This window comes from Rhinolophus sinicus, chromosome 17 (genome assembly GCF_057876585.1).
Source record: "Rhinolophus sinicus isolate RSI-liver-muscle chromosome 17, RSI-T2T, whole genome shotgun sequence".
Classification (NCBI taxonomy): Eukaryota; Metazoa; Chordata; class Mammalia; order Chiroptera; family Rhinolophidae; genus Rhinolophus; species Rhinolophus sinicus.
In genome coordinates, this window is record NC_142517.1 from 48,439,150 (window position 1) to 48,464,910 (window position 25,761).

The 25,761-nt window shown below is 44.2% G+C and overlaps 1 protein-coding gene across 1 annotated transcript; it reads right to left on the reverse strand.

The window, feature by feature from the left end:
* Positions 1–21,543: 21,543 nt before the first annotated feature.
* On the reverse strand, positions 21,544–23,260 carry LOC109449487 (transmembrane epididymal protein 1-like). The gene has a single exon (XM_019735776.3). The coding sequence runs from the start codon at positions 23,205–23,207 to the stop codon at positions 22,320–22,322; it is 888 nt and encodes a 295-aa protein (XP_019591335.1). The 5' UTR covers positions 23,208–23,260; the 3' UTR covers positions 21,544–22,319.
* Positions 23,261–25,761: the final 2,501 nt, after the last annotated feature.

The window sequence follows — 25,761 nt, forward strand, 5'->3', positions numbered from 1 at the left end:
TAGGCTTCAAAAAGTTTCCACGCTGATTTCTCTCCATTCTGTTTTCGATGTAGTCATTGATTTCCAGGAGCAAATGGTCCTTGAATGGCTTGTTTATTGCAATATCAAGAGTCTGGAGATAGGCAGTCATTCCTGCGGGAATCATTTTTGATCTATTCTTCTCTCTGCAAGGAAGTTCTTCATGTCTTTAGCACAGTGAGTGCTGGCTGAATCCCAGACTAGCCCCCATCTTTGGCCACCTGGTGCATCTGAGTGTACCAGGCTTTTTTGGTTTCAAGAACATAAATGCCTGAAACAAGTTCAACCTTATCTTTCTTGCCCTTAGTGATGATTAGAGGTGGGGCTTTCTTTCCATCCAGACGAATTGCCAAAATACAGGTAACACATGCACTTTTGTAACCAGTGGAGGGAAAGTAGATTGATGAGGCACCCTTCTGATCAATTGTCGTTTGAGATCCTTGGCCCATAAACACTGTAGTTTCATCCATAGCAATCATATTGGAGAGCTGCTACTTAGAAAAGTTGATGCCATCAACAAAGGACTTGCATGAAAGTGCACGTTTAATAACTTCAGTGTCTTCCAGCTTGAACAGTGTTGTCGATCTTAGAGACAGTTCATATCACTGAAGGAAACCATCGAGGCAGTGTTGTGATGCTTTGAATTCTTCTGGGGATATTTCTAACTGTGGTGCCATTGCAAGGGCAAATGCTTGAATATCAGCCCTGCGCACAACCAAAGCCTTTGCTCTCTTGTCAGCAATCCATTCACAGATGATGTCTTCCAGGTCAGGTAATAATGGTTGCCGACCTGATCCACATTTGCATTCTTAGCATTTCCCTTGTCCATCTGTTGACTGAGATTATTGTACTCTGCTCGCCATTTTCGGACCATTTGGAGATCCAACTTCTACTCTCTGCAGAAAGCCATAAGATTCTTGCCCTGGGAGCCTTCCACAATTCCTTTCTTGTACTCGACAGAATAGCTCTTTCTTTCTGTACTCATCTTGTCTGGGCATCAAAATATTATTCCCTTGAAATCTACCATTAAATCAAGTATTAATTGAAGACTTATGAGACAGGAGTGGCAACAAAACTAATGACAGTTAAGAATGATGGTCCACACAAAAGTGACGAAAAATTGCAGGCACCAAAATTCAGAAAACACTTATTTCACGTGAGTGCATTAAGTACATCTGTTACAACACACGACATATTGAATTATGAAGATTCATATTAGACACAACCACATCCATTCATTTAAAAAGTGCACACGCTATTTGTGAATTGTGTCTGTATTTCGATTGGTCATTCCGCAATAAGTCTCGAGTTCATCTGTTTACATAGACATTTACCTCTCGTCCAAAGGCGCCTGCTGGGGTATTTACAAAAACTTAATTATAATTTATATTATCATTTATTTTAAGTATTAATATCAATAATATTATTTGTATTTAATTATATATTAATATTATTATTTTATAATTCAATATGTCCGTCGTGTGTTGCAATGGACATACTAAATGCATCCATCTGGCTGATGATCTTAACTAGGGCTTATTTTTGGGGTAGGGCTTGTATTACGAGCATCCTGAAAAATCATGCTAGGGCTTATTTTCCAGTGAGGTCTTATTTTGGGGGAAATATGCTAATCACCTCATAGACATTGCTTTCAATGTCTTTAACAACTGAGAAAGGGAAAATGAGGAAAGGAACAGTGAAACCAGAGATAGGCCATACTTTCGGCCACAGCTATAGACGGACTAAGGCTGAAGCCACCTCAGCACCACCCCCACAACCCCAGAAAAGGAACACCAGGTAAAGGAGCCTGCTATAAATGTGGAAGCCCAGACCACTGGAGTAAGGCGTTCTCCAAAACAGCCGTATCCCCTGTGCAAACAAAAAGGGCACTGTAAGAGAGATTGTCCCTGGTCCAAAGGGAGCAGGGGACAAACTCCTTCCTCACAAATGGCTGTGATCTACTGATGGGGCCCAAGTTTCCCAGTGGCTCCCAAGAAAACTGTCATCATCATCAACCATGGGTGACCCTTGATGTGGCAAGTAAACCCGTTAATTTCCTGATTGATACTGGAGCCACTTACTCTGTCTTCACCGCTCACTCTGGAACTATTTCCTCTGAAACCCTCTCAGATATAGGAATAGATGGAACCCCTAGGTGCCAGGCTCAGCCTGTCTTGCCAGTGGGGTGAACATTTAGTAACTCATAAATTCTTAGTTATGCCTGAGTACCCCACTCTATTGCTGGGAAGAGATCTACTCTTGGCTTTAGGGGCTGCGTTAGGTCTTCTGAGTTCCAAGGATCCTGCTAACCCTCTTAAGTTCTACTGCCTCAGAAATCCCCTCAGGGATACCCTAGGACATATTAAGCAGCGTCAGTCTTGAGGTTTGGGATCAGGGAATCCCAGGAAAAGCCCTTAAGGCAGGTCTTTCTGAAGGATGCCCTGTCATACCCTCGAAAGAGACAGTACGCCATCAGGCCAAAGCTCATAGGGGCTCCAACCTCTGATACAGAAATGTATACCTTATGGACTTTCAGGATCCTGTCAATCTCCTTGTAATACCCATATCGTACCAGTTTTGAAGCTGACTGGAGAATACCATCTAGTCCAGGACTTGAGAATTATTTTGAAGCCCTTGTACTTAGTATTCACTTGCTGGTCCCAAACCCATATTCAATTCTAACTCGGTGCCGGGGGACTCCAGCTGCTGTTCTGTCTTGGACCTCAAGTATGCATTCTGTGGTACCCCCTTACACCCAGACTCTCAATACCTGTCCACTTTTGAATGGACAGACCCTGACTCTGGTCTGCCCCAACAGCTTACCTGGATTGTATTACACCAGGGATTTAGAGCTAGCCCCCATCTTTTTGACAACACTTTGGCTAAAGAACTTAGGGAGGTCTCCCTCCCAAATGGGGCTATCCCCCAATATGTGGATGATACACTTATTGGTAGTCCCACTAAAGAACTTTCAGACGCCAATACTGTCCAAGTTCTTAACTTCCTGGGCTCTAGAGTATATAACGTCTCCAAGAAAAAGGCCCCAATTTCCTCGTAGAAAGTAGAATACCTTGGATATATTTTAATTCCTGGACACCAGGCTCTAATTACTAAAAGAAAGGAGTCCATTTCCCAGCTTGGCCCTCCTCAGACAAAAAAAACAACAACTTAGAACCTTCCTAGGTATGGTGGAATTCTGTGGGATATGGATCTCTGGTTTTGGGGTCATGGTCAAGCCACTATATGAGGCCCTAGCTGGGTCAGACACTGAACCATTGGACCGGACCTTAAAACCACAATGCCTTTGAAGATATCAAGCGGTCTTTTACGTCTGTCCCAGCCCTAAGCATACCTGACCTCAACAAACCTTTCATATTCTTCACTGCAGAGAAGCAGGGAATAGCATTAGGGATATTGATGCAGCCACTGGGATAAGATCTCCTTCCAGTCATTTACTTTTCCAAACAGCTGGATTCTGTAGCCAAGGGGTAGCCGGGATGCTTAAGGGCAGTGGCTGCCATGGCCCTCCTAGTGGAAGAAGCCATCAAGTTAACCTTGGGGATGCCACTAGAGGTCAGGACTCCCCACCAGGTACAAGGAGTCCTAGATACTAAAGGTCATCATTGCCTCACGGGAGGACGCCTTACCAATATCAGGCACCCCTACTAGACTCTCCAGAAATCACCCTGAAGACATGCCAGACTCCTCACCCCTCTACCCCGATGCCTGCAGGGCCTCGCACAGACTTGGCACATTCCTCTGTTGAGACAATAGAACAGGTCTACTCTAGTAGGTCTGTTCTAGGAGATACTCCTTTAGACAATGCAGAGGAGGAGTGGTATACAGACGCAGTAGCTGCATACACTAACCCCAGACTTCTGGATTTGCTAATTAGTGCAGGTGGCCTTAAGCCTCCAGCTGAGTCGTTTACAGTGCAGAGGGTACAAGCCTTGGTCACCTTTTTAATGACTGGAGGGAACCTGACCCCAGTGAAGAGGCAACAAGTGAGAGAGAGCATGGCATCCCTCCCTAGGTGAGCAGTGATGTAAGGATTTAAATATGCCCCATTGACAGTGGGCAGGTAACAAAATCTTTTTATCAGAAGTTATCCACCATCGCTCTGCCATTTTTGATAGCACTTCTGATAAGGCTCTTTCTTCCTCAGTGGGAGAGTAAGGAATAGGCGGGGGCCCCTGTCCTCCGGGATGTAGGCTGAATTATCCAGGAAGCCCTAGGCATGCTGCCCTTTTTGCTGACCCATCAGCCAGTCTGTTACCTGTAATCTGGGTTGAATCTCCTTTTAAGCATCCTTAGCCGTGCCTTACTGCGACTTCAGAGGGCTCCAGGACAGTCTTATTTTAGCTCTAGTTTTTCTCTTCACTTGTGCCCCATGTGGAACCCCTGTAGAGTGCTGTTTCTTTCATAAATATACTGTTATCGCCATCATTTTAGCCTTTTTAGTTCTTCTCTTCCCAGGGCTCTCCGAGGGGAATGGGAAACTAATATCTTTGTAAATTTTTCTAAGGTAATAGCTAGGGGCAATGGCTTCTTTGACTGCTGAATATGCCATCAGCAGCCCCAACCAAACCACAACACCCCTACATTTCAACCTGCACACCTTGACATCAGCCTCATTTTTCTTTTGGGCCCTCCGAAAGCACCCAAAAGATCCACCCCCTCATTGTCAGACTAGACCCCTCAGCTACAAACCTGAGCTGCAGACACCTCACCCCACTATTCATTCAATCAGTCTAAGGCTGGAGCTAGAATCCTCAATGGTACTTCCACATTTAGTCCATGTAGAAGCTGTATGTTTTGGAGAAACATTTACATGTCTTCTAGCAGCTCCTTTTTCTACCCCGTAACATTTGACACCTCCAAAGAGTGCATCCAAATACTATCTTTTGGTGCTCAGCCAGCCATTTTGCCAAGGACAGGAATGAAAACAGTAGCCCCCAAAACTGGTGCTCACATTGGGAGGGACATGAAAGGAAATTCTGGCAGCTATACTACCTACCCCTAAGGCAGAAAGGACAGCAGCCAGGTCCAGAGACACTGAGCTACGGGGAGGCCCCTTATCTTTCCAGTGTAACATAGACACCCTCTTGGAGTCCAAGCCTAAACACATGGTTTAACTTCTCTGTGTCAAATTCGTGCCCCCTTGGATTCCTATTCCTCTGTGGCCCTCCTGAAAATGAACTACCCGGTGAAAAGTCACCAGTGGGGTCTGCCACAACCCCCTGAGGCTCTAGCCAACCCTTGCATTGACAACTCTCAGCTTGAAGGTCAGTGCACCCTAGGATTTCTAGGTCCTCAGGGTATATCAGTCACTGTTCATAATATCGCCTGTCCCTTAGCTAGACAGACTGTAGGACTCATCCTGGTAGGTATTGGGGCTACCATGGGTCTAGCAGCCCCTTGGGGAAGATTTGCCCATAATGAGGCTACCTTAACCAACCTCACAAAGTCTATAGCTGCCTTAGCTCAAGACACTGGAGACACCCTCCAGAATTTACAACAATCCCTTTATTTACTTGCAAATGTTATCCTTGGCAACAGACTAGCCCTAGGTTACCTGTTGGCTGAACAAGAAGGGGTCTGTGCAGTCATTAACAAGACTTGCTGCATCTATATTAGTACTACCAGCTAGGTAGAAGATGTCAAAAAGATCTATGACCAAGTAGATGGCTTCGTGAGGTGATAAGTAAAACCCCCTCAGCTGATAACTTCTGGCAGGCTGTAGAAAGTACTTTGCCTTCCCTAACCTGGTTTCTACCCTTACTGGGACCCTTAGTCTCTATAATACTACTGTTGGTGTTTGAATCATGTCTCTTCAAGATCCTTGTCGAGTTTGTACCTTCTAGGATACAGCAGTTTCGTCTCCAGATAGTTGTCTGCCAAGTATTCCAACCCATGCCTCCTGAGGAGGATAAACTGTGCTAGCAGCCACTTGACCAAGTGGCCTGCTCTTTTGACTCTCTAATGGCTACCCTTCCGCCACTCCCTAGATTCTCCATAGCCCCCTCTCTGCTGTAACAGAATAGCAAGATACTGGTGCCCACAGGCAGGGGCAACGCTCTGTTCTGCAGGAAGCAGTATCAGAAGACAGACCTTCATCCCAAAATCCCTTGTAAGAGTACAAGGGCCCAGATTTCTTGAGGAGAGTATGTTACCATAGGCAGAAAGAATAAGGCCTCGGGAGAAAGGGGGAGGAAGGGAAGGAGGAGGTGAGGGAGACAAAGGAGGGAGGAGCAGAGATCATCCTTGAGAAAAAGTGCAGCTGCCAGACCGGTCAGAACTAGATTTCAGTAGCCAATAGCAGATCTAGAATGCTATCTTGCCCCTCAAGGTGAACTTTAGCTAATTATAATAGATTATAATATTATTAGCATTGCTGTTGGGGAAAATCTTCACCCCCTGTGTCACCATGACAGTTCAGACTGAACCAAATAAGGACAAAAGTCCCTCTTCCTGACTGGAAGTAGTGGTCAGCGAGGACCTGCCTAGGAATGCCTATAACGTCACCCCTAAGTCTTGAATATTTTGCACCTTCATTTTTAGTGAAATAAATTCCTAAGTCTCATTGTTCTTTGGGGCAGCTGCTCTTCTTCGGGCATGCCCGCTCTCAACTACTTGAGAGTGTACTGTCCTTTAATAAATCCAGCGTGGGGTTGGTTTATTCAGTGCGTCCTTGAATTCTTTCCTGTGACAAATGCCAACAACCCATTTTCTGACAACACTTCCAGTGCTCACTACTGAGAAGCTTAACCTTTGGCCAGCTGGCGAAGGAGAAATATTTTAAGGTCCAGGTCAATTATCACAAAGTAATAGACTTGGAGCAGAGAGGCAATGACTTGATAACTGGCACATGGAACATAGAACCTGGCGTCCCTCACTTCAGCGTGTTTTCATTCCATTTGGTAGCTTGCGGCTCTAAACCAGGCTTCCAAAATGGAGAAATCTCCAGGCACAGGAAGGAAGAAAACGGACCCCAGAATTCAGGAAGACATATCAGCAAGGTGAAAATATACCTCCCTACCCCATCCCAGGGAATACTTTTGGGGAAAGGAGGAACCCCTAATAAATGTTTTCGTACTTTTTAATTGAGGTATAATTTACAAGCAATAAGTGCCCTAATGTTAAGGGTACTGCTTGACAAATGTTGGCATATGTACATATAAATCCATGTGATCACCCCTCAGATCAAGAGAGAGCGTTTCCAGCACCCCAGAGGGCTCCCTCATTCCCCTCCCTGTCAACATGGAAATTCCCACTCTTCTTACTCTTATCATCATAGATTGGTTGGTTTCCCTGTGCTTAAATTTCATATATATGGAGTTATATAGTATCTGCTTTGGTGACTTTGTTTTTGTTTTTAAATCATTGTCTCTGTGAGATTCCTTCATATTGTGGTGAGTAGTAAAACCAGAACAATGTTGAAGCAAAAAACAAAACAACAAAATCAGAAAGAAAAATCAGCCCTGATGCTTACTGGACTTGTTTCCTATGAAGACACGCCTGGTTTATAAACTTATGTACATACCTACGCTTCATGATGTAGATTTGTGACTATATGTCCAGATCATCAGGCCACCATCACTTACTGGCTGTGTGAGGCTCCATTGTTTGGGCCCAACAAGCTCACATGGATAGTAGATAAGTTCCTGTACTGAGGGGCACTACCCAGGAGATGGGGCAGGGCAGGCTTTGAGTCATTTCTCTCTCTGTGAGTCTTCGGAGTCTGGAATTGAGTAGCAAAGGGAGATGGAAAGAAAGGAGGCCCTCAGGGAGCAGATCCAGCCCCTCAGTGGATCGGGCTGAGCTAGAGCACAGTGGGCTGGGGGCCACCATGGGGCTGTGATACCTGTATCCCAGGGAAGGTCCTGTGACTCAGAGGTGAACAGGTGACAGGTCCTCCCTTCATTCAGTGCCACGACCTGCTACATCACCTGCTAGATTGGGGGTGTGAGGGTGGAGCTGGGGTTAATGCGCTGGTCCTTTTTGCTCTAGGATTCAGCACCTAGGGCTTCAGAGGGGCTCAGCAGGTGATGCAGGAAACCTTGGTTTCTAGACAGGAATTTATTGACAGGAGACTGACAGATTTCAGAAAGCCTAAGGATAGGAAGGGCAGGAGACCTCAGGAGGATTTGGGGACTGGAAAGCCACTGACCAAGTTTCTTTCTCTTGTTTTGTGCGCATGCGTGCTCCCTCTCTCTGGTTCTGTAAAACCTCTCTTGTTTGCTTCTCTGGGCCTGTGTCTTCACTCCCTTCCTTTTCTCACCTTTCTCTACTTTACCACATGCCCAATAAAATGTGGCTGTTTCGGTCTCATTCTCTGAGACCTCCAGGTGAACGGCCTGTGGAGTCTGTCTCAGTCTCAAGAGAAGGGGACCCAGTTGATAAACATCTGCTTCCCCCACACACTTTGGGTCCTCTGGGGTCTAGGCAACGAGGATGATGGGCAACTTGGTGCAGTCATGGCCTCCAGGGCTGTGGGGAGGGGTCTCTAAGAGAAGGGCATGGTCAGGAGTAGTGATGGGTGGCTTTAGTGCCCAGGCAAAGAAGAGCAGGAAGGTCTGGCACTGAGAAAATCATTCTCTGGAGTTTCCCATCCAGAACCACCTCTGCCATCGTCTGTGCTCTAATGAGAGTGTGAGGGCTTAATCTGGCTCTGGAATGGGATGACGGTGGCTGTAGGGAAAGAACCAGTAGCTGCAATCTCTTGCTGATGGGAACTGGGCGGTAAGGCAATTAGAAACCTGCCGAGGTTCCATTACTGGGGGAGGAGTGTTAGGCAAAGACACAGGAAAGCCCCAAGGGGCCAAAACTGAGTCCACAGGGCGGGCAGGGGCGGGGCAGAAACTTCCGAGTCATAAGGACCAGAACTAAATTAGCGCTGTCATTTTTAAGGCTGTGTGTAACATTGACCAAGTCATGTAATCCTCCTGACTCCAGTTTCCTCATCTATAAATTGAGATAATAACACTTTATCCTGCAGGGTGGGTACTATTAGAGATTGCATGGGTCACAGTGCTCTAGAAGCTAACCATTGTCATTTTTGAGAGAGAGAGAGAGAGAGAGAGAGAGAGAGAGAGAGAGAGAGAGAGAGAGAGGTGAGTGCCTCCGTGAGTCTCCCTGATTGCGTGGAAGGTGATGTGCTAGGCTTCAGACAGCGCAGGCTTAGTACTAGAGGTTTGGGGGCCTTTAGAGGGCCTTACAATAATATTTGAGACTGCAAATTAAATGATTAGCTCAAAATACAAAACAAAACTCCACAACTGAAATTGATCAAGGTTAAGTCCTGTGCAACTCAACACACTGATGAATAATATCTTAAATTGTTCTTAAATATAAACTCTACAAGAGTTGTACAGGCCATCGTGTGTCACCCAGCTTTGTATTTTGGCTCCACCACTTACTAGCTGTGTGGTTTTGGGTAAGTCACTGAATCTCTTTGTGCCTGTTCCTCATCTGTAAAATAGAAATAATAATATCATCTACTTCAGAGGGTGTTGTAAAATACTTAGAATGGTGCCTGGCACGTAGCAGGTTTGGCTATTAGTATATTTACTGTAGGATGAGGGTGCATTTTAATATGCTTGATATAATTAAGGTAGGGCCTCCAAAGTAAGGACCTGAGCCTTATAAAGGTTTTAAAACAGCCCTGATCATGTTTGTGTGACTATATTTTTATTTAATCAGGTGTAACTTAGATTGTAAACTACAGATGTGTGATTGTAACTTCATAAAAATTAATGGTTCTCTGCATGGCAATGCTGCTCCCAGGGGTATTCTGGAATTTTTTTTTTTTTGTCATAGTAAATAGGGGGGCCAGACTGGCACAACAAAAGATTTCTCTTGTGTCCCTCAGGACTTTCAAATACTAGTGAAAAGCTTGTCTGTAATGATCCAGTTCTAGGATCTAACTGAACCTAGAATTATGTAGGTGAAAAATTCGCTTATAATTATTTGAACCCAGAACTACAGTCGTCCCCTCCTTATCTGTGGGGGATGCGTTTCAAGATCTCCAAGGGATGCCTGAAACCACAGATAGTACTGAACCCTATATATATAGTATGTTTTTCCCTATACATACGTACCTATGATAATGTTTAATTTGCAAATTAGTCACAGTAAGAGACTAACATCGATAAGTAATAATAAAAGAGAACAATTACAGCAACATCCTACAATAAAAGATACGTGAATGTGGTCTCTCTATCGCTCTCTCTGATAACCAATCTGATAACCAAGACTAATGGCTGCGGACCTTTCAAGGGCCTTATAGTAATATTTGAGACCTCAAATATAGCTCAAAATAAATAAGTGACTCGTGGGAGGGTAGTGGATATGGTGTAGATACACTGGACAAAGGTTTGATTCACGTCCCCAGCAGGTACAGTGGGATGACTTGAGATTTCCTCACGCTACTCAGAATGGCGTGTAACTTGAAACTTAATGAATTATTTATTTCTGGAATTTTCCATTTAATATTGACTGTGAGTAACTGAAACTGTGAAAAGCAATACCTAGGATAAGGGGAAGGGACCACTGTCATTCCATTTTACAAATGAGCATGAAGTTGTTGTTTTTTGGCAAGGTTTAGGACCAGATTTCCTAGGAAGCAACAAGTGAACTCATCAAGGAAAGATTGTACTGTGTTTTATTGAAAACTTTACCAAGAGTTCACTCTTTTGAGAAGTCACTGGTGGCAATTCTCTTGTATGATTGGAGCCACTAAATTCCTCAGCATGTTAACTGGCATCTTCACAGTGATTCTACATTTACATAGAAATATATTGATTTAGCCTGTATGACAAAAATGACAAACGCAAAGGAGAAGAGTAAAAAACATTCACTTGAACATTGAAAATTTGGTTTTATGTCTGCCCATACATGAATAGTTGCCAACATGCCAATTCTGCAGTTCTTTTAACTCAACAGTGACTCCATCAAGATAAAGTGAAGGTTTTACAAAGAAACACGTAAAGTTGACAGCATATCACACTTTTGAGAGTTAAAGGAAAAGTTTGAAAATTAGGATTTTCACTGAATGTTAAAAGACATCTTTGAGCAGAAGGTAAAGTTGTTGGTGTTTTCTTTCAAAATAGTATAAATGCTTGCAAAATAGGGTAAGCAACAACACATTGTAGTAAAAACTTTACCAATGACCCATAGGTTATTAGAACAATGACAGAAAAAAGCCCAGTGAAATGATTTTTTTTTATTCTGCTGAATTCTGATGATACTGTTCTAAGAAAAACCGATGAGATGGTGACAGCTGTCGAGTACTGGCTGGTGTGATGAGCTCAGGCGAGCAAATTGTCACTACTAGAACCCCCTGTGGGACGAGGGAGCTCTCTGCTCCCACGGATAAGGTTAAGGAATGAAAAAAAGCCACAGTGGGTATTTATTTGCAAAATAAATCTATATCACTGACAGCGATACAAAGGCGTTGACAGTATTTGAAGCCCTTAAGAACGATTTCATAGAAAAAAGAATTCCCTTTTCCAATGTCGTTGTATGCACCATGGATTGAGCCTCAGCTATAATTTGCTGGCCATTTAAAAGGTTTGTAGGCCATTAAAAAAAAATTAGCACCAGATGTTTAGCATAATGCAAAGAAAAACATTTTGTGACTATTGTGTGTTATTTTATTTACTTTGGATTCCTTGCTGTTTTTCAAGATTTTCACTGTTACTCCCACACTTCCCACGGGGTCTGCCTTTGAAGGCCTAACTTCTCTAAGACTTCTCGTATTCTCTCCCAATCCAGCCTCTATTCTCCACCACCTGATGAGGCAAAATAACCGCAGGCCACAATAAAACAAATGGGGTCCAAAATGGAATCATGTAAAATGTAGGGTTGCATTTTTGCGATGTTAATAAAAAAAACACCACTTTCCAGGAGGTCTGTACTATCAAAAAAAGCACAAAGGTAAATATATTGAAGTGTGTTGTACACAACTATCCATAGAGCCAACAGAGCAAGTCCCAATTCCGTTATAGCCAACCCCTCTGATGCCCCCATTACCAGCCTGCATTGTCTAAACTACGGCCTGCAACAGCATCGCCTGGAGTTCTCCTGCAAACGTGACCACACACATTCAATCAAGCACCTTCCATGTAGTTATGGAGGCCCAAGTAACACATATCCTCTCTCTCCATTTTTTCAGTGTGTGCATGTGTGCGTACACAGATCAAAAATGATGACATTGGCTAACTAGCTTTTAGAGCACCATGAACCATGCACGTCCCAAACAATGTCCTAATCATAGCACCCACCCTGTAGGGTAAGTGATATTATCCTTCCAGTCTGTCTCAGTTTGATGCAGGTTTGGGAACCAGGGCCGGTCAGGGGCCCAGAGCGAATCCCATTATATTAAAATATGCATTGTCTTGCAGTTTATTGTATATGTCTTTTTAAGTACTGGAATGCATGCATTGAATGAGTATTGAAATTTCGACACAGGAGATAAGATCTCTGAGCTATTTCATCACTACCTTGCTCCATGTCATATAGAAGGAATTCTTTGTCACTACTCTTAGAAATAAGGCCAATGCTGTTCTTTCTTTTTTTCTTTTTTTTTTGACATTCAATATAATTTTTATGAGTTTCAGACCAATGCTGTTCTCAGAATGTCGTTCTTCCTTATAATTTCTTCTCTGATAGCATATAATTTGCTTAACATGTTATTCCTGTGTCCGTTAAAATTATCTCTTCTTTCTCTTATTATATACGAATGAGCCTTGTGTGTTATTATATATCTTAACATGAATTTGAATTCCAATGTTAATTGGAACCTTCTCTGTCATTCTTCTGTATTTATTGTAAGGAAACACTTCCAATATTTTTTCTTTTAAATCCAAAGTGACACATAAAAGGAGGTGGAAACATCTGACTCTACTATGTATTCTAGTATACTTATACGGGAGCATTTACGCATGGAAATGTATATCATTTTATTATTGATCATTTTTACCTATCCTTTTATTTCAGCTAGGATCAGAGAAAGGGAAAAACATGAGACCTGAGAGCCAGCCTGGCACTTACTGCTGGGCATCGTGTTCTCCTGTTGCAAATAAACAATTTCACAGAACATCAGTTATCAGGCAAGGCCACTCTGTGCCCTTGATGGAGCCAGATAAAAACAAGAGCACTCTGTGATCATGTCTGAGCACAGACAGAATGTGAACATGATCCAAACCACAGAAATGACTAAGCATCTCCCTACCTTGGCTCGTCTAAGTGACTGCTGCTGCTTTACACGAGCTTTCGCCCGCTCTAGTCTGCCTCCCTTCTGGATGACGCTGAAATACCCGGTTACAGAACAACTCACTTCCTGACAGCATCCAATCCAAAGCAAAGCCCTGCTTCCATGAAGCCCCGGGAAAGTCACAAACCTAAATTCTCTAAGTCCTTTCTTTCTACCACGTTTCCCCTTGGCACGTGTTCTCCCTCCTTGCGATGGGGAATGCATTTAACTTGTTCCACTACCAGTGTGCTCCTGACATCTGTGGCTGGGAAGCATCAACAGATATCATAGTGACGTCTATATCTATGTATGTCTACACATAGTGTGTGCAACTACGTATGCAGGTAGATTATATTATCTATGAATTTCGTTTCAAGATAGTAAAGGGACATTAAAAAGTATTTGTTACAAAAAGAGGGCATTGAGTTTGGTAGGACCATTGGTAGAAATTTCGTGAACTTGACCCTGCGCACAAGTAAATGGTGGTGTTTTCTTTTGTCTGCATATGAATCCTGCACGTGAATGTAGGCCCTGCACAGCATGCCACTTACATGAGCGGGTAGTGTCAACTTACCAAAAACAAACAACAAAAACAAAACGTACTCAACCGAAATGCTGAGCCAACGATTTTGCTTTGCAGGCAAGGGCCTGCTTGCAGTTGGTCTTGTTTTCCCATGCTCTGCTTTTGATCCCTTTTGTCAGTTTCACACTTCCCTGTTGATTGGACGTATTGGGGCTAATGTTGGGGCTCTAAGCCTTGTTATTCCCGTTTAGCACACGCATGTATCCTTATCATGTGCCTTTCTGATGTGTGCTTTTTCTTTTGATTGACGGTTTCTACATCTGGCATCTCAACTATGCTGCCAATTAAACAAAAGGGCAAAAGTGTTTTTATGATCTCCTGGAATGAAACTGCCATTCTTTCTTACTTTTCGAAAATTAGCTGCTAAGAAAAGGGGAGGGGACACTTAGGAAATTTTGAGAAGCCCCGATAATTAAGATAACTGATGTTTCATGAATGAAAAACAAATGTTGCTCTCAGGTAGGCATTGTGTTTCCCAGTGGCATAGCTCTTTGTGCCATACCCTCCCTGTACCAGCATACTTGGCAACCTGCTGGTTCCTTTTGTGCATGCTGGAGAACAAATTGTCAAGGAAATTTAGCTTCTAATAGTGTCTGGGAGAAATCTAGTAATTGCTTTCTTCATCGTCCATTCTAAAGAAAGACCATTATTTATACCTGTGAAAACTGAAAACATGTGAAATGCCAATTATTATATGATGGCTAGAGAAATTATGGTACACTCATTCGATAAAGTGTTATGTAGCGATAAAAGGCATGCTTTAGAAGGCTACGTGATGACTTGTATATATGCAAATGGATAGTAGGAAAAATATTTGAATACAAAATATCTGTCTGATTTGATACTAGCTTTGATTAAACATCTTACATGTTTTAAAAAAATAGTGTGTGGGAGGAGATGGCTTAGATTACTTAGGGCTCTCTCCCAGGCCGCAAGGCAGGGCCTCCAGGGCGAGGCTGCTAAAGAAGGTGCGGTGAAATCAGACATCCGGGAGGCCAGCGCTCCTCCCCTGGGCGCTGGCTTGGGAAAATCTTGCTCAGGCTTCTCAGCACCCCGCACAGCCGCGCCCCTGTAGTCCCTCGCGGGGCAGTGGTGGGCTCTGGGCTGAGTTCATGACCTCCACCCAGGCCCCTGGGAGAGGAGAGGGATGAGCTCAGGGACCTGGGGGCCCAGGCACTCCCCCTGTAACGACAGGGGAGTGTGGTGGGCACAGCCGGGGACAGCCTGGCCGTACTGAGCTTGCATTCCTCCCACAGTTTACCAGCTACTGCTGTGACCTTGTCTACATTTTTATTTAGATTTCACTTAAAAAAATCAAACGTATTACCCTTTTTTTTTAGTATATGTGCTGCCGAAGCAAGCACACGTATTACCCTTATTCTCTCTTTACATGGTAACACAATAAGAAGTATAAAAATAGTGAAAGTCAAGTTTGTGCCCCACCTCTGTCTCCCAGCATCCCTGCTCCAGGACCCCGGGGTTGGGTTGGTTCCCAGGACAGGGAGGATATGGCCCCGGAGAGCACGCTCAGTCTCTGGAGAGTGGTTCCTGAAAACTGTAGTCCTGGAGAGCGGGGCTGCCAGGGGACCTTAGGAAACTGAGGGCCAATGTGTGTGGTTGCCCGGGTCAGGGAGAAAAGGACGTTCTGCAGGTTGAGCCTGGCCTCTGCTCAGTGTCCGCAAAGAATTGTGACGTGGAGAAGGAAGTGGCCTTGTTACCAAGGGCAGCACAGACAGTGAGGAATGGGGATGGTAATCTCTGCATTCACCTGGAAGCCAGAAGGAGGCCCGGAGCTGTAGGTAGTAGGGGGTGGGGGTGGGGGGTAAAAGAGAGAGTGAAGGGGGAGGAGGAGGAGAAAGAGGGGAAGGGGAGGGAGAGGAAGGAGAGGGAGAGCAGGAGAGGAGGGGGGAGGGGAGGAGGAGGGGAGAGAGCGAGAAAGAGGGAAAGAGAAGACACGATGGAGAGACACCTGGAGGGCCCTGGAGGGACACCTGGATGGGGCTTTAAGGGGTTGGAGGATCTTGAAATATGGGTCATTATCCTTCCTGTAGTCTCTTTAGTACTCACAGCCTAGTGAAGAGAGAAGAAATTTGATTTTATTTCCATCTGCTGCATGGTAGGCACTCAGTAACCAGGGCTGATGAATAGGTAACTATGGACGTGCATCAAACTAGAATAATGCTCACTGTGGTCCTCGGATTAACCTCCAGCCCCTCTTTACCAAGGTATTAGGAAAACCCTTAGCTGATTTAGGGGGAAGCCTTTGCCTTAAGCATATTATTTTCTTCCTATTCTTTTATCATCCAGTTTTACTTCATGACCAACACCAGCAAGCACTTTGTTGAGACAGCTGGGCCACACGGTGGGGAAACGCAGGACCAGTTCCACTAGTCTTGGGAGAATAAATTTTCTCCAGTGTCCTGGAGGCGGAAGCCTTCACTGGGAGGGGAAGGAAAGGAAGGAGGAATCAGGAATGAGAAACAAGGTTTTGTTTCTTTGTTGGCTACTCCCTTTTTTGGAACAACAGCAATATTTTTGTTACAACACCTTCCTGGTTTTCCTCCTACCTCCCTGGCTGCTCTCTGGTTAGAGATCTGCCTGACAAGTGCCTCTCTTCCTTTTCCCAGTTAGATGTGGTGCCTCCCAGAGGTCTGTTCCAAGTCCTCTTCCCTAAATCCTCTCCCTGGGGGAACTCATCCCCAGGTGACCCGAAATAGCTTCGAGGACCATTTATGACTCCCAGATCTCCCTCTGTACCCACCCCTTTCTCTTGAGCTCCAGACTTGTCAAGCTACCTACTTCCAGAACATTTCAAACTTCCTGTCTTCCACCCAGAATCCATCTCTTCTCCAGCTGTCTGTACTGGTTTTCATTTTCCCAGTGATTTCATTTACTTTCCTCCTCAGCTGTCCAAGCGTTGGCTTCTTCACCCTTCCTTCGCTCTGCTGGTCTCCTGCCATGCCATTCTGGTTCGGAACCACTAAACCAGCTCTCCAATCCATGCACGGTTATTCTCATCCAGCCACGATCACCTATTAGACTCCTGCCTGATCTCCCTTCTTTCAGATTTGCTCTCCTCCAGGCCTCGCTCCACACTGAGCTCAGTGATGTTTCCAGAATGAAAATCTGATCATTACTGCTGACTTCAGGATAAAGAGACCAAATCCTTCATATAGCCTAGTAGGAATGTGACCCTTGTCTGCTTTTCTACCTTCATGGCTCACCACTTTAGGCTCAAACACCGAGGTCCAGCGATTCTATTTTGTTCACTTCCTTCAGTGTTCATGCTATGACCTAGGGACTTTCCTCTGGCCCTTTCCTCTCTGAATATTCCCCCCACCCCACCTCCCCTGGCCATCCTTCAGGTCCCTGTGGAGATGTCAGGTAGGACAAGCGTCTCAAGGTCTGGGTGGTTCTTACTAAATGCTATTCTTGCTAAATGTTCAATTGTAGCACAGTATTTTGCAGAGACAGCTGTAACCTGATGAGCTTGACCAGAACCCAACAGGAAAAGATTAACCAACTGCAAAGAAGAAATCAACATGCAATAAACCAAATAGTGTATATAAGCAATAGCTAAGGTTCCCTTCGGAGAGGCAGAGCTTTGAATGTGAATCCTCTGTCTCTTTTACTTGCTGCACGTAGATAAAACTACCTAATGGCAACCACGTCTAATTCTTGAATAGAACACCCCAAGCAGCGAACCCCTTGAGTTTGGTAATGGAGCCATCACTTTTGTAGGAAGTGTTCCCTTACCTCAAGTCTGGCTTAGCTGCCTCTCATCTCGGCCCTTTTCAGACTGCGCTTAGCTTACTGTTTACTTACCTTTCTTTTTCCCCTGAACCAGTCAACTTGAAGGCAGGTACCCTGGCATCTGGTCCACTGCATTGTTCTTAGGGCCTGGCATGAAGTCTGGCATATAGTAGATGCTCAATAAATATTGAATGAATAAATGAAAGAATTGAACATGTGGAAATAAGTGAAGACCAACCAAAGGAGAACAAAAAAAGGCTATCTATTCAGAGCTTGCTATAGCAAGGAAGTCAGCCACTATCATTTGCTTTTTGGCAAAGACTCAAAGGCAGGCAGAGGAGTGGGAAAGCTTCATAGTGGAAAAAAGGAAAGGCTTCAGGTATGCCCTGACTGGAGGTTGTTGGCATGGGGAAGCTGTAGGCTGGCTAACAAGAAGTGGGGTATCCCATGTGATTGGTTAAGGGTACTTTGTTGACTTTTTCTGGTTGGTTCTAAGTTGGAAGCATGGACAAAAATTAGGGAAGCTATTAGTTACTCATCAAGTCCTGCCCATTTGGGGTCAGTTGTTACAGAGGTTACTGTTTGGATTCCTGAGCTGGTAACTGTAGATAATAGATTGGTTTCTTGGACTGGTTGCTACAGATTGTTGGTCAGAAGTTTATTTTTATATATGGTCGGGCCATTGCTCATTTGTATATTCAGTCTCTCGGACTATATTTATTAGCATCTACTGTACACCATACTTTATACTTAGTGTTGTATATGCAGAGCCTCATTTACTTCTCACCATACTTCTGTGGGGTAGGTATTACCGTTCCGCTTAACCCTGATCACTTCCCCCTTTGAGGCTCATCCACATTTCCTGTCGTCTGGCCCTCCTTAATGCTCTAAGTGCCCCACTCTTCTCCCCACCCAGATTCACCAAGTACAGGGGTCCTGGGGTTCTCTTCCAGGGGATTGCCATCGTCTTGGGCATATCGTTATCCTTGCTCAGTGCCTTCCCATAACGCTAGACTCCCAGTTCTGAATTTCTTCATCTTCAGTGCTCTTCATGGCCAAACCCCTTTAGTCACACACGTCTGACACATCAGGCACATCAGTCATCACCACCAGGAAAGGCCTCATCTCTGATAGATAAACACCGTCATCCATTCTGTGATATAAATAGCGTCCTACCCTTTTAATCCTCCCAGGATGTAATTAATTCTGGGTAAGGGCATTATGGTAGATTTCAAAATACTTTAAATTACTTTTTGGTATTTCCTAACATGTTAGAATGTGTAACATGAATAATTCCCTCCGCCCCAAATCCTCTAAACATTATTTTTTAATCTTTAAAAGTAATTGTCATCTACCTGCACACCCGTCGTTCTACCTCTCTCCTTCTAGAGGGAACAGAGAAGGGGAAAAGTCCATATTACATTATATACGAGGTTGGACAATTAAGTTCGAGTACTCATCGTAGAAAAAATGCTACACACCTCTTTGCTGAATATCACTATGGTCACCTTCGAAGTACTCCCCTTGGGAAACTATACACCAATGCCAGCGCCTAGTCCACCCTTCAAAGCAATTTTGGAACTCTTTCTGGAATGGCCATCAGAGCTGTCATCATATTACCCTTGATGTCCTGAATGTCATCAAAATGTCTTCCTTTCAATATTTCCTTTGGCTTTGGGTAAAGAAAGAAGTCATTGGGGGCCAGATCAGGTGAGTAGGGAGGGTGTTCCAATACAGTTATTTGTTTACTGGCTCAAAACTCCCTCACAGACAGTGCCGTGTGAGCTGGTGCATTGTCGTGATGCAAGAGCCATGAATTGTTGGCAGAAAGTTTAGATCGTCTAACTTTTCCCACAACCTTTTATAGCACTTCCAAATAGTCAACTTGATGAACTGGTTGTCCAGTTGGTACAAATTCATAATGAATAATCCCTCTGATATCAAAAAGGGTTAGCAACATCATTGCAACAAGTTCTCAAACTTGTCAGACTTCGTAGTCATAATTGCAATGCAATCAGAACCCATAATGATGAAGTTTCTTTAAAATGAAGTTACTGTAATTATTTTGGAAGGTCTCCAAAAGTCAAGACAAACACAGTTGACATAAGTCATGTTTGAGTGGCATGTTATGATACTCATGGTGGTTAGTTTTATGTGTCAACTTGGCTAAGCCATGGTACCAGTCGTTTGGTCAAACACCAGGCTAGATGTTGCTGTGAAGGTATTTTTTAGATATGATTAACATTTAAATCAGTAAACTTTGAGGAAGCAGATTATGTTCCGTAATGTGGGTGGATCTCATCGAATCAGTTGAAGGCTTTAAAAGAAATACTGAAGTGCCTTGAAGAAGAAGGAATTCTGCTTCCAGACACGATAGCAATATCAGCTCTTCCCTGGCTGTGGGGCCTGCTGGCCTCCCCTGCAGGTATTGGACTTGCCAGCCCTCACAATCTCACGAGCCACTTTCTTAAAATGTCTATCTATTTACATCCTATTGCTCCTATTCCTCTGAAGAACCCTGACTAATCCACTGGAAAAAGGCTGGATATGCAGGACAAAAATTCTGCACAGCGCAAACGAAGATAAACAGGAAGCACCTCTAAATTACTTCCCACCCCACTTCCTAGCCACAGTCTTCTGTACCTCTAATTCCTCTGTATTAAATCAGGCTCAGCATCTGATAACCCTCATTTACGGTTGTTGTCTAAGAAGTTGTTATACTTTAGCAAGTGGTTTTCAACCAGTGTGTATGACGTCATTAGCATTTGAAGCTTCTTGGTTCTAAGTTGAAGAAGGAAGAGTCTTAACATTATCCTTGAATAAAGAATGTACCACTAACAGGCTAAGAGATGTGCTTATCATCGTGAAAGTAAATCTGTCTTAAGCCTCAGGGTGGGGGCACAGCCAGGTTTTGTGGAACCTTAAGTTTATACAATTTGTAGATCCTGATTTAGAAAAAAGAATACAGAAATAATCTATCGTTTGCAGTTTTTCAGTGATATGTGGTCATATGAACACCTAGCTATGACCCCTCCCAGGGCTTTGGAAGGGAGATGTAAAATGAAGGGCTCTGAAGCTTAAGTTTTATTAGTTTCAGGGTAAATCTGGCTGTGCTTCTGGGCTTTTTAGGGCAGGGAAGAAAGAAGGGTGTTGGCCTCTCCTTAGCTTGGTTCCTGCTTCCCTGGGGAGGAAAGCTGAGGCTGGCCTCTAGATCCAGAGTGTCCCTCCCCTCTAAGCAATGGGCGTTGGCAGATCCTTGCCCCACTTGCATCCCTTCCCTTGCCCCCTCTTCTGCCTTAACCTCTTGTCCCAGAGTTTCAGGGTCTAGTTTTTCCTCTCTTGCACACACTGGTATTTCAGATAACAACGTGCAGCCTGTCTTGTCTTCCATCCTGCAAGTGCAAATGCATTTCTATGCTTCCTGAAGTTTTTCAGTATCCAAGGATAGCATTTCTGACTGTAGGGAGTGGTGTGATTGCAGCTGCTTCATGAGTGGGCACTTTTCTCGATGGTCCTTTTGCCACATCTATGACCAGCATCTCTTCCCTTCTTCCTGTCTCTTCAGACTTCCAAATGCTGGGTTTATCTCATAGAATCACAGAAGCAGACTCATGCTATTCAAAGCAGTGGCTTTCTAGTTTTACCCAGGGATAACTATTTTATATATTTTGCTCTCATGTATTTCACTGAGTATATGAATTTATTAGCACCTTCTCTCCTCATTCTGGGAGAAGCTCAATAACTGGAAGAAAATTTCTGTAAATTCCAGGGGGCTGACATTCTCAGTGTCTCTCTCAGCTCTGAGTTTCTGCACCTTTAGAACCACTGGGCTCATTTGCACCCCACATTTCCTGGCAGTTCCTTCCCCTCTGCTCCCACCAACTGAAGTCGGGGTCTGATCTTGCTCCAAAATGACTCACACAAGACACATGTGTATCATATATACTTTACTGAAAGAGTTGGAACAATGGAGTTGCTTTATATCACAGCAAAAAACAAACAACTTGAAATTATATAAATATAATCCTCATTTCTTACAACCACTTTTGGGAATTCCTCTCTGGCTTCCTTTCCCCCAGACTCGAGCCTCTGCTAAATTAATTGCCATCCCTTTCCCCTCATACCTTACTCCCTCAGAAGGCAGAAGTAGCCTCATTCAGTTTAGATTAAAAAATAAAAACAAAACAAGTTCTTCATCTTTCTGTACTTAGTATGAATAAAACACAGAGAGGTATGAAGAACACAGAAGCTCTCACCATTATGCAAAAATAGATCTCCTCTTTCACACATTTAAGCACTTCGGATGTAGATATAGATACACATATACACGCACATACACACACGCGCCTCACATGGTTAGAACCCTACCTGAGGCCCCAGCAACACTCCATCTCCCTCTATTTCCTCATTTCATTTCCTCCTCTTGGGTCAGAGCAAAGCTATCAGAGAAAAGCACCGCTCCTTGTTCTGACTTCATGTAAGTTCATGGCCAGGAACCATGAACATAGTGAGACAGGAAAGAGACAGACCTGGAGAGAACAGAGGGATAGAAGTAATCCTATGAGCTGGAAAGTTCATTTCTGAACAAGGAAGATGACGCCTGTGCTGGAAAGCCACATTGTGGATCCCAGGACATTTCCATGCTATGCACACAATGGCCATCCTCAAAACATTCATTACAAAAGGCTAGCACAAAGACAGATTCGTAACCTAGACACCTCCACCCTGCAGCTCGGCCCCTGCCCCGAGTTTCTCGAGCTCTTCGCTGCTGTAGCTTGTGGGGCATGGCTGGTACTTGGCACCTGAGGCCCCTTTCCCGGAGGAGCAGCGGTGATGCCATAGGCTGCAGATGCCATAGACAGCGGCCAGCATGGCAGCCGCTAAGGCCAGGTGCCAGCAGAAGAAGATGGTGAGGAAGGCGAGGTCCCCAGGATTTTCTGCTCGCCAGGGCTGCCCGGAGGGAGGAACGTACATCACCAAGCAGAGCTGCAGCAGCCAGTTGCTGAGCACCAGTCCCATCCAAGTCTTGAGCACCCAGAGCTGGGGCTGGTCAGGCACCCAGACCTCCACGGCGAGCACCAGGCCGACCAGGAAGGTGGGCACTATGAACAGGACGTGCACTCGGACCTCCAGGGCGTTCTTGTTCTCAATGTGGGCCACCATCAGCAGCGCCAGCACGCAGAAGGCCAGGGCCTCGGCCGCCCGCTCCAGCTTCATGTTCTGCTGTGCCTGGCATAACCGGCTCACAATGTCCACCACACCACTGAGCAGGAAGAAGCCATACATGGTGATATGCTGCCAGTTGTTCTGGAACACGAACGGCCGCCGAGGGTCCTCCCAGTCTATGATCTTCAGCCGGTTGACTCCTGGGGGGTAGAAGAACTCGCATATAATGCACATCAGGCTGGCGACGACCTTCACCACCCCTTCCAGAGGTAGCAGCTGCCACCACCTGTGTCCTCGCTTCTCCCTTGGGGTCAGAGGAGGCTTGAGGAACCTCTGTCCCCGTAGCAGGGCCAAGGATACCAGCACCGAGTAGTAGAGTGAGACGAAGAGGAAGAACACCGCAGGTAGCAGGTGTCCCTTGAGGGTCCCCATGGTCTCCGCGTGTGTCGGGCCAACAGGGCAAGAGCTGGCAGATGAAAGGCAACCTCACGGGACTCTCCTCACAAGCAAGAGTGACTGACTTTGAATGGGAGAGAGATCTCCCAGATCCAGCCGCACCCCCGCCTCCCACACGCCCGAAAGGCATACCTCTGAGCTGGGGCCACTCCCACGTGGATCTCGTCTAGTGATGTGGCACTTCACCTCTCTCTGTTCCTCACTTAGATTGGCTAGGCCTGAGGATGCCACCTCTGCACTGTTTGCTCTTTTTCACATCTTCCTTCTACCTCACCCCTCAACACAGAGATGGGAGGGAAAGAGTTAAGTTGCTCCAACAAAAAGGGGTGGTAGCTGACTCTCTTTTATGACTGTTTCTTGGTGCCACTCACATTGCATTTTTTTTTTTTTTTCCATTTAACTCCCTCAACAACTCTATGAGGGAGTTATTGTTGAGCACATTTTACAGGAGATGTTAAATCTCAGAGGGGTGAAGGGATGCACACGGGATAACACACTTAGCAAAGCAGAGCCAGGAAGGGGTCCAGGTCTATTCATCTGTTTAGAGTCCACAGTTTGTGTACAGCTCCAGCACTCAGCAAGTCACATGACTATGGGCAAGTTACTTTGTATTCTTGAGCCTCAGTTTCCTGATCTTTAGAATGGGAACAATAATTATTTCACAGGTTTGTTGTGATGATTAAATAGGATAATATATAGAGGTTCTGATACATAGCAAATAATAAATGGTAATGATTATTAGTAATTTTACTATTATTACTAACATTTAGCAATTGTTAGTGCTAAATTCCTATGATGCTAAAGTTGGTCAGATATTTCTATGAATGATACCAAAGCTTGAATCATAAAGAAAAATAGTGAAAAACTTAATTATATTTAAAATTTTTAAAGTTTTTTATTAATAGAAATTAAATATCACAATTATTTATATATTAAATTACTGTTGAATTTCAAAAGAAAAACTTAAAATTTTACTCCATATGTAACAAAATATTAGTCTCCTTACAATATAAAGAACTCTTACAAATCAAAAAGTTAAAAATGAACACCTCAGTAGGAAAATGGATAAATAACAAAATGGCTGTTCATCCAAGAGAAACGATAAATGCTTAATAAACCTATGAAATTCAAGATAGTAAATCTCACTTGCAAGCAAAATGAATAATGCTAAAATCTTCAAGATACCTATTTTAGACTGAAAGTTTGTCACCCTCCCAATAGTCATATGTTGATGCTCTAACCCCCAATGTGATGGTATTTGGAGGTGGGAAATGATTAGGTTTAGATGAGGTCATGAGAGTGGGACCCTCATAATGAGATTAATGCCCAAAAGGAGGAAAAGAGAAAGATTGTCTCAGAAGAATGTGTATAATATTCTTGTTAGGTAGAATGTTCATATATGTTTGTTTGATGTAGTTGGTTTATTGTGTTCTTCAAGTCCTCTATTTCCTTACTTATCTTGTCTGGTGGTTTTCTCCATGTGCATACATATAGTGAGGAAAGACCATGTGAGCACACAGCAAGAAAGTGGCTGTCTGCAAGCCAAGAAGAGGGCTCTCACTGAAACCCAATCACGTAGCACCCTCATCTCAGCCTATAAAACTGAGAAAAGAATATTTGTAGTTCAAGCCATCCAGGCTGTGATATTTTGTTAGAGCAGACCAAGATGACTAAGACAGAATCTTGGGACAGTGAAGTGGGGTGCTGTTGTAAGAAACACCTAAAAATGGAACTGGGTAATGGGTAGAGGCTGGGAGAGTTTTGAGGTATGTACTATAAAAAGCCAAGATTTCCGTGAAGGGTTATTTAAAGGTGATCCAAGTGATAGCTCAGAAAGAAAAAGAGGGAGAGAGGGAGAGAAGAATGAATTGAAGAAGAAATTGTTAAGCCAAAAAGAACCAGAACTTAAAGATTTGGAAAATTCTCAGTCTGTCCATGTTGCAAAAAAAATGAGAAAATTTGTTCTGAAGAGAAGTAGGGTGTGGCCCAACAACACTTTGATAAGGAGATTAGTGTAGATATGAACCACAGACAGATGTCATCAGCCACCTCATCAGAAACACTGCCAGTTTGAACAGAAGAGGATGGAACCAAGAAGGAATGAAGAAATGCAGTTAGACTTCTTAGATCCTACAAGACTGGACCATCGAACTGTTTGGCTGTGACTGTGTGCTGTTCTTCAAGACAAGGGATGATGGTCCTGAAGACCATTCAGAGATTGTCAAGGGCTGGTTTCAAAAGACGGGGACTATTGCCTTGGTTTCAACAGGCCAGAAAGTGGCCACCTGGAGACTCAGGGGTGGGGCCACCCAGAACTGTGGGGTGGCATCCTGCCCAGCAGAGCCACAGGGCTGGTTCTGAAAGTAGAGCCACAGTGGGTCCTGAAGGTAGGACCACCACCCCAATGGGCCAAAGGGCAGAGTATCAAGTCAAAGAGAATTATTCTCCAGCCTGAAGATCTAATGATATTTGTCTTGCTAGGCTTTGGACTTGCTTGGCACCATCTCCTCTTTCTTCCAATTTCTCTCTT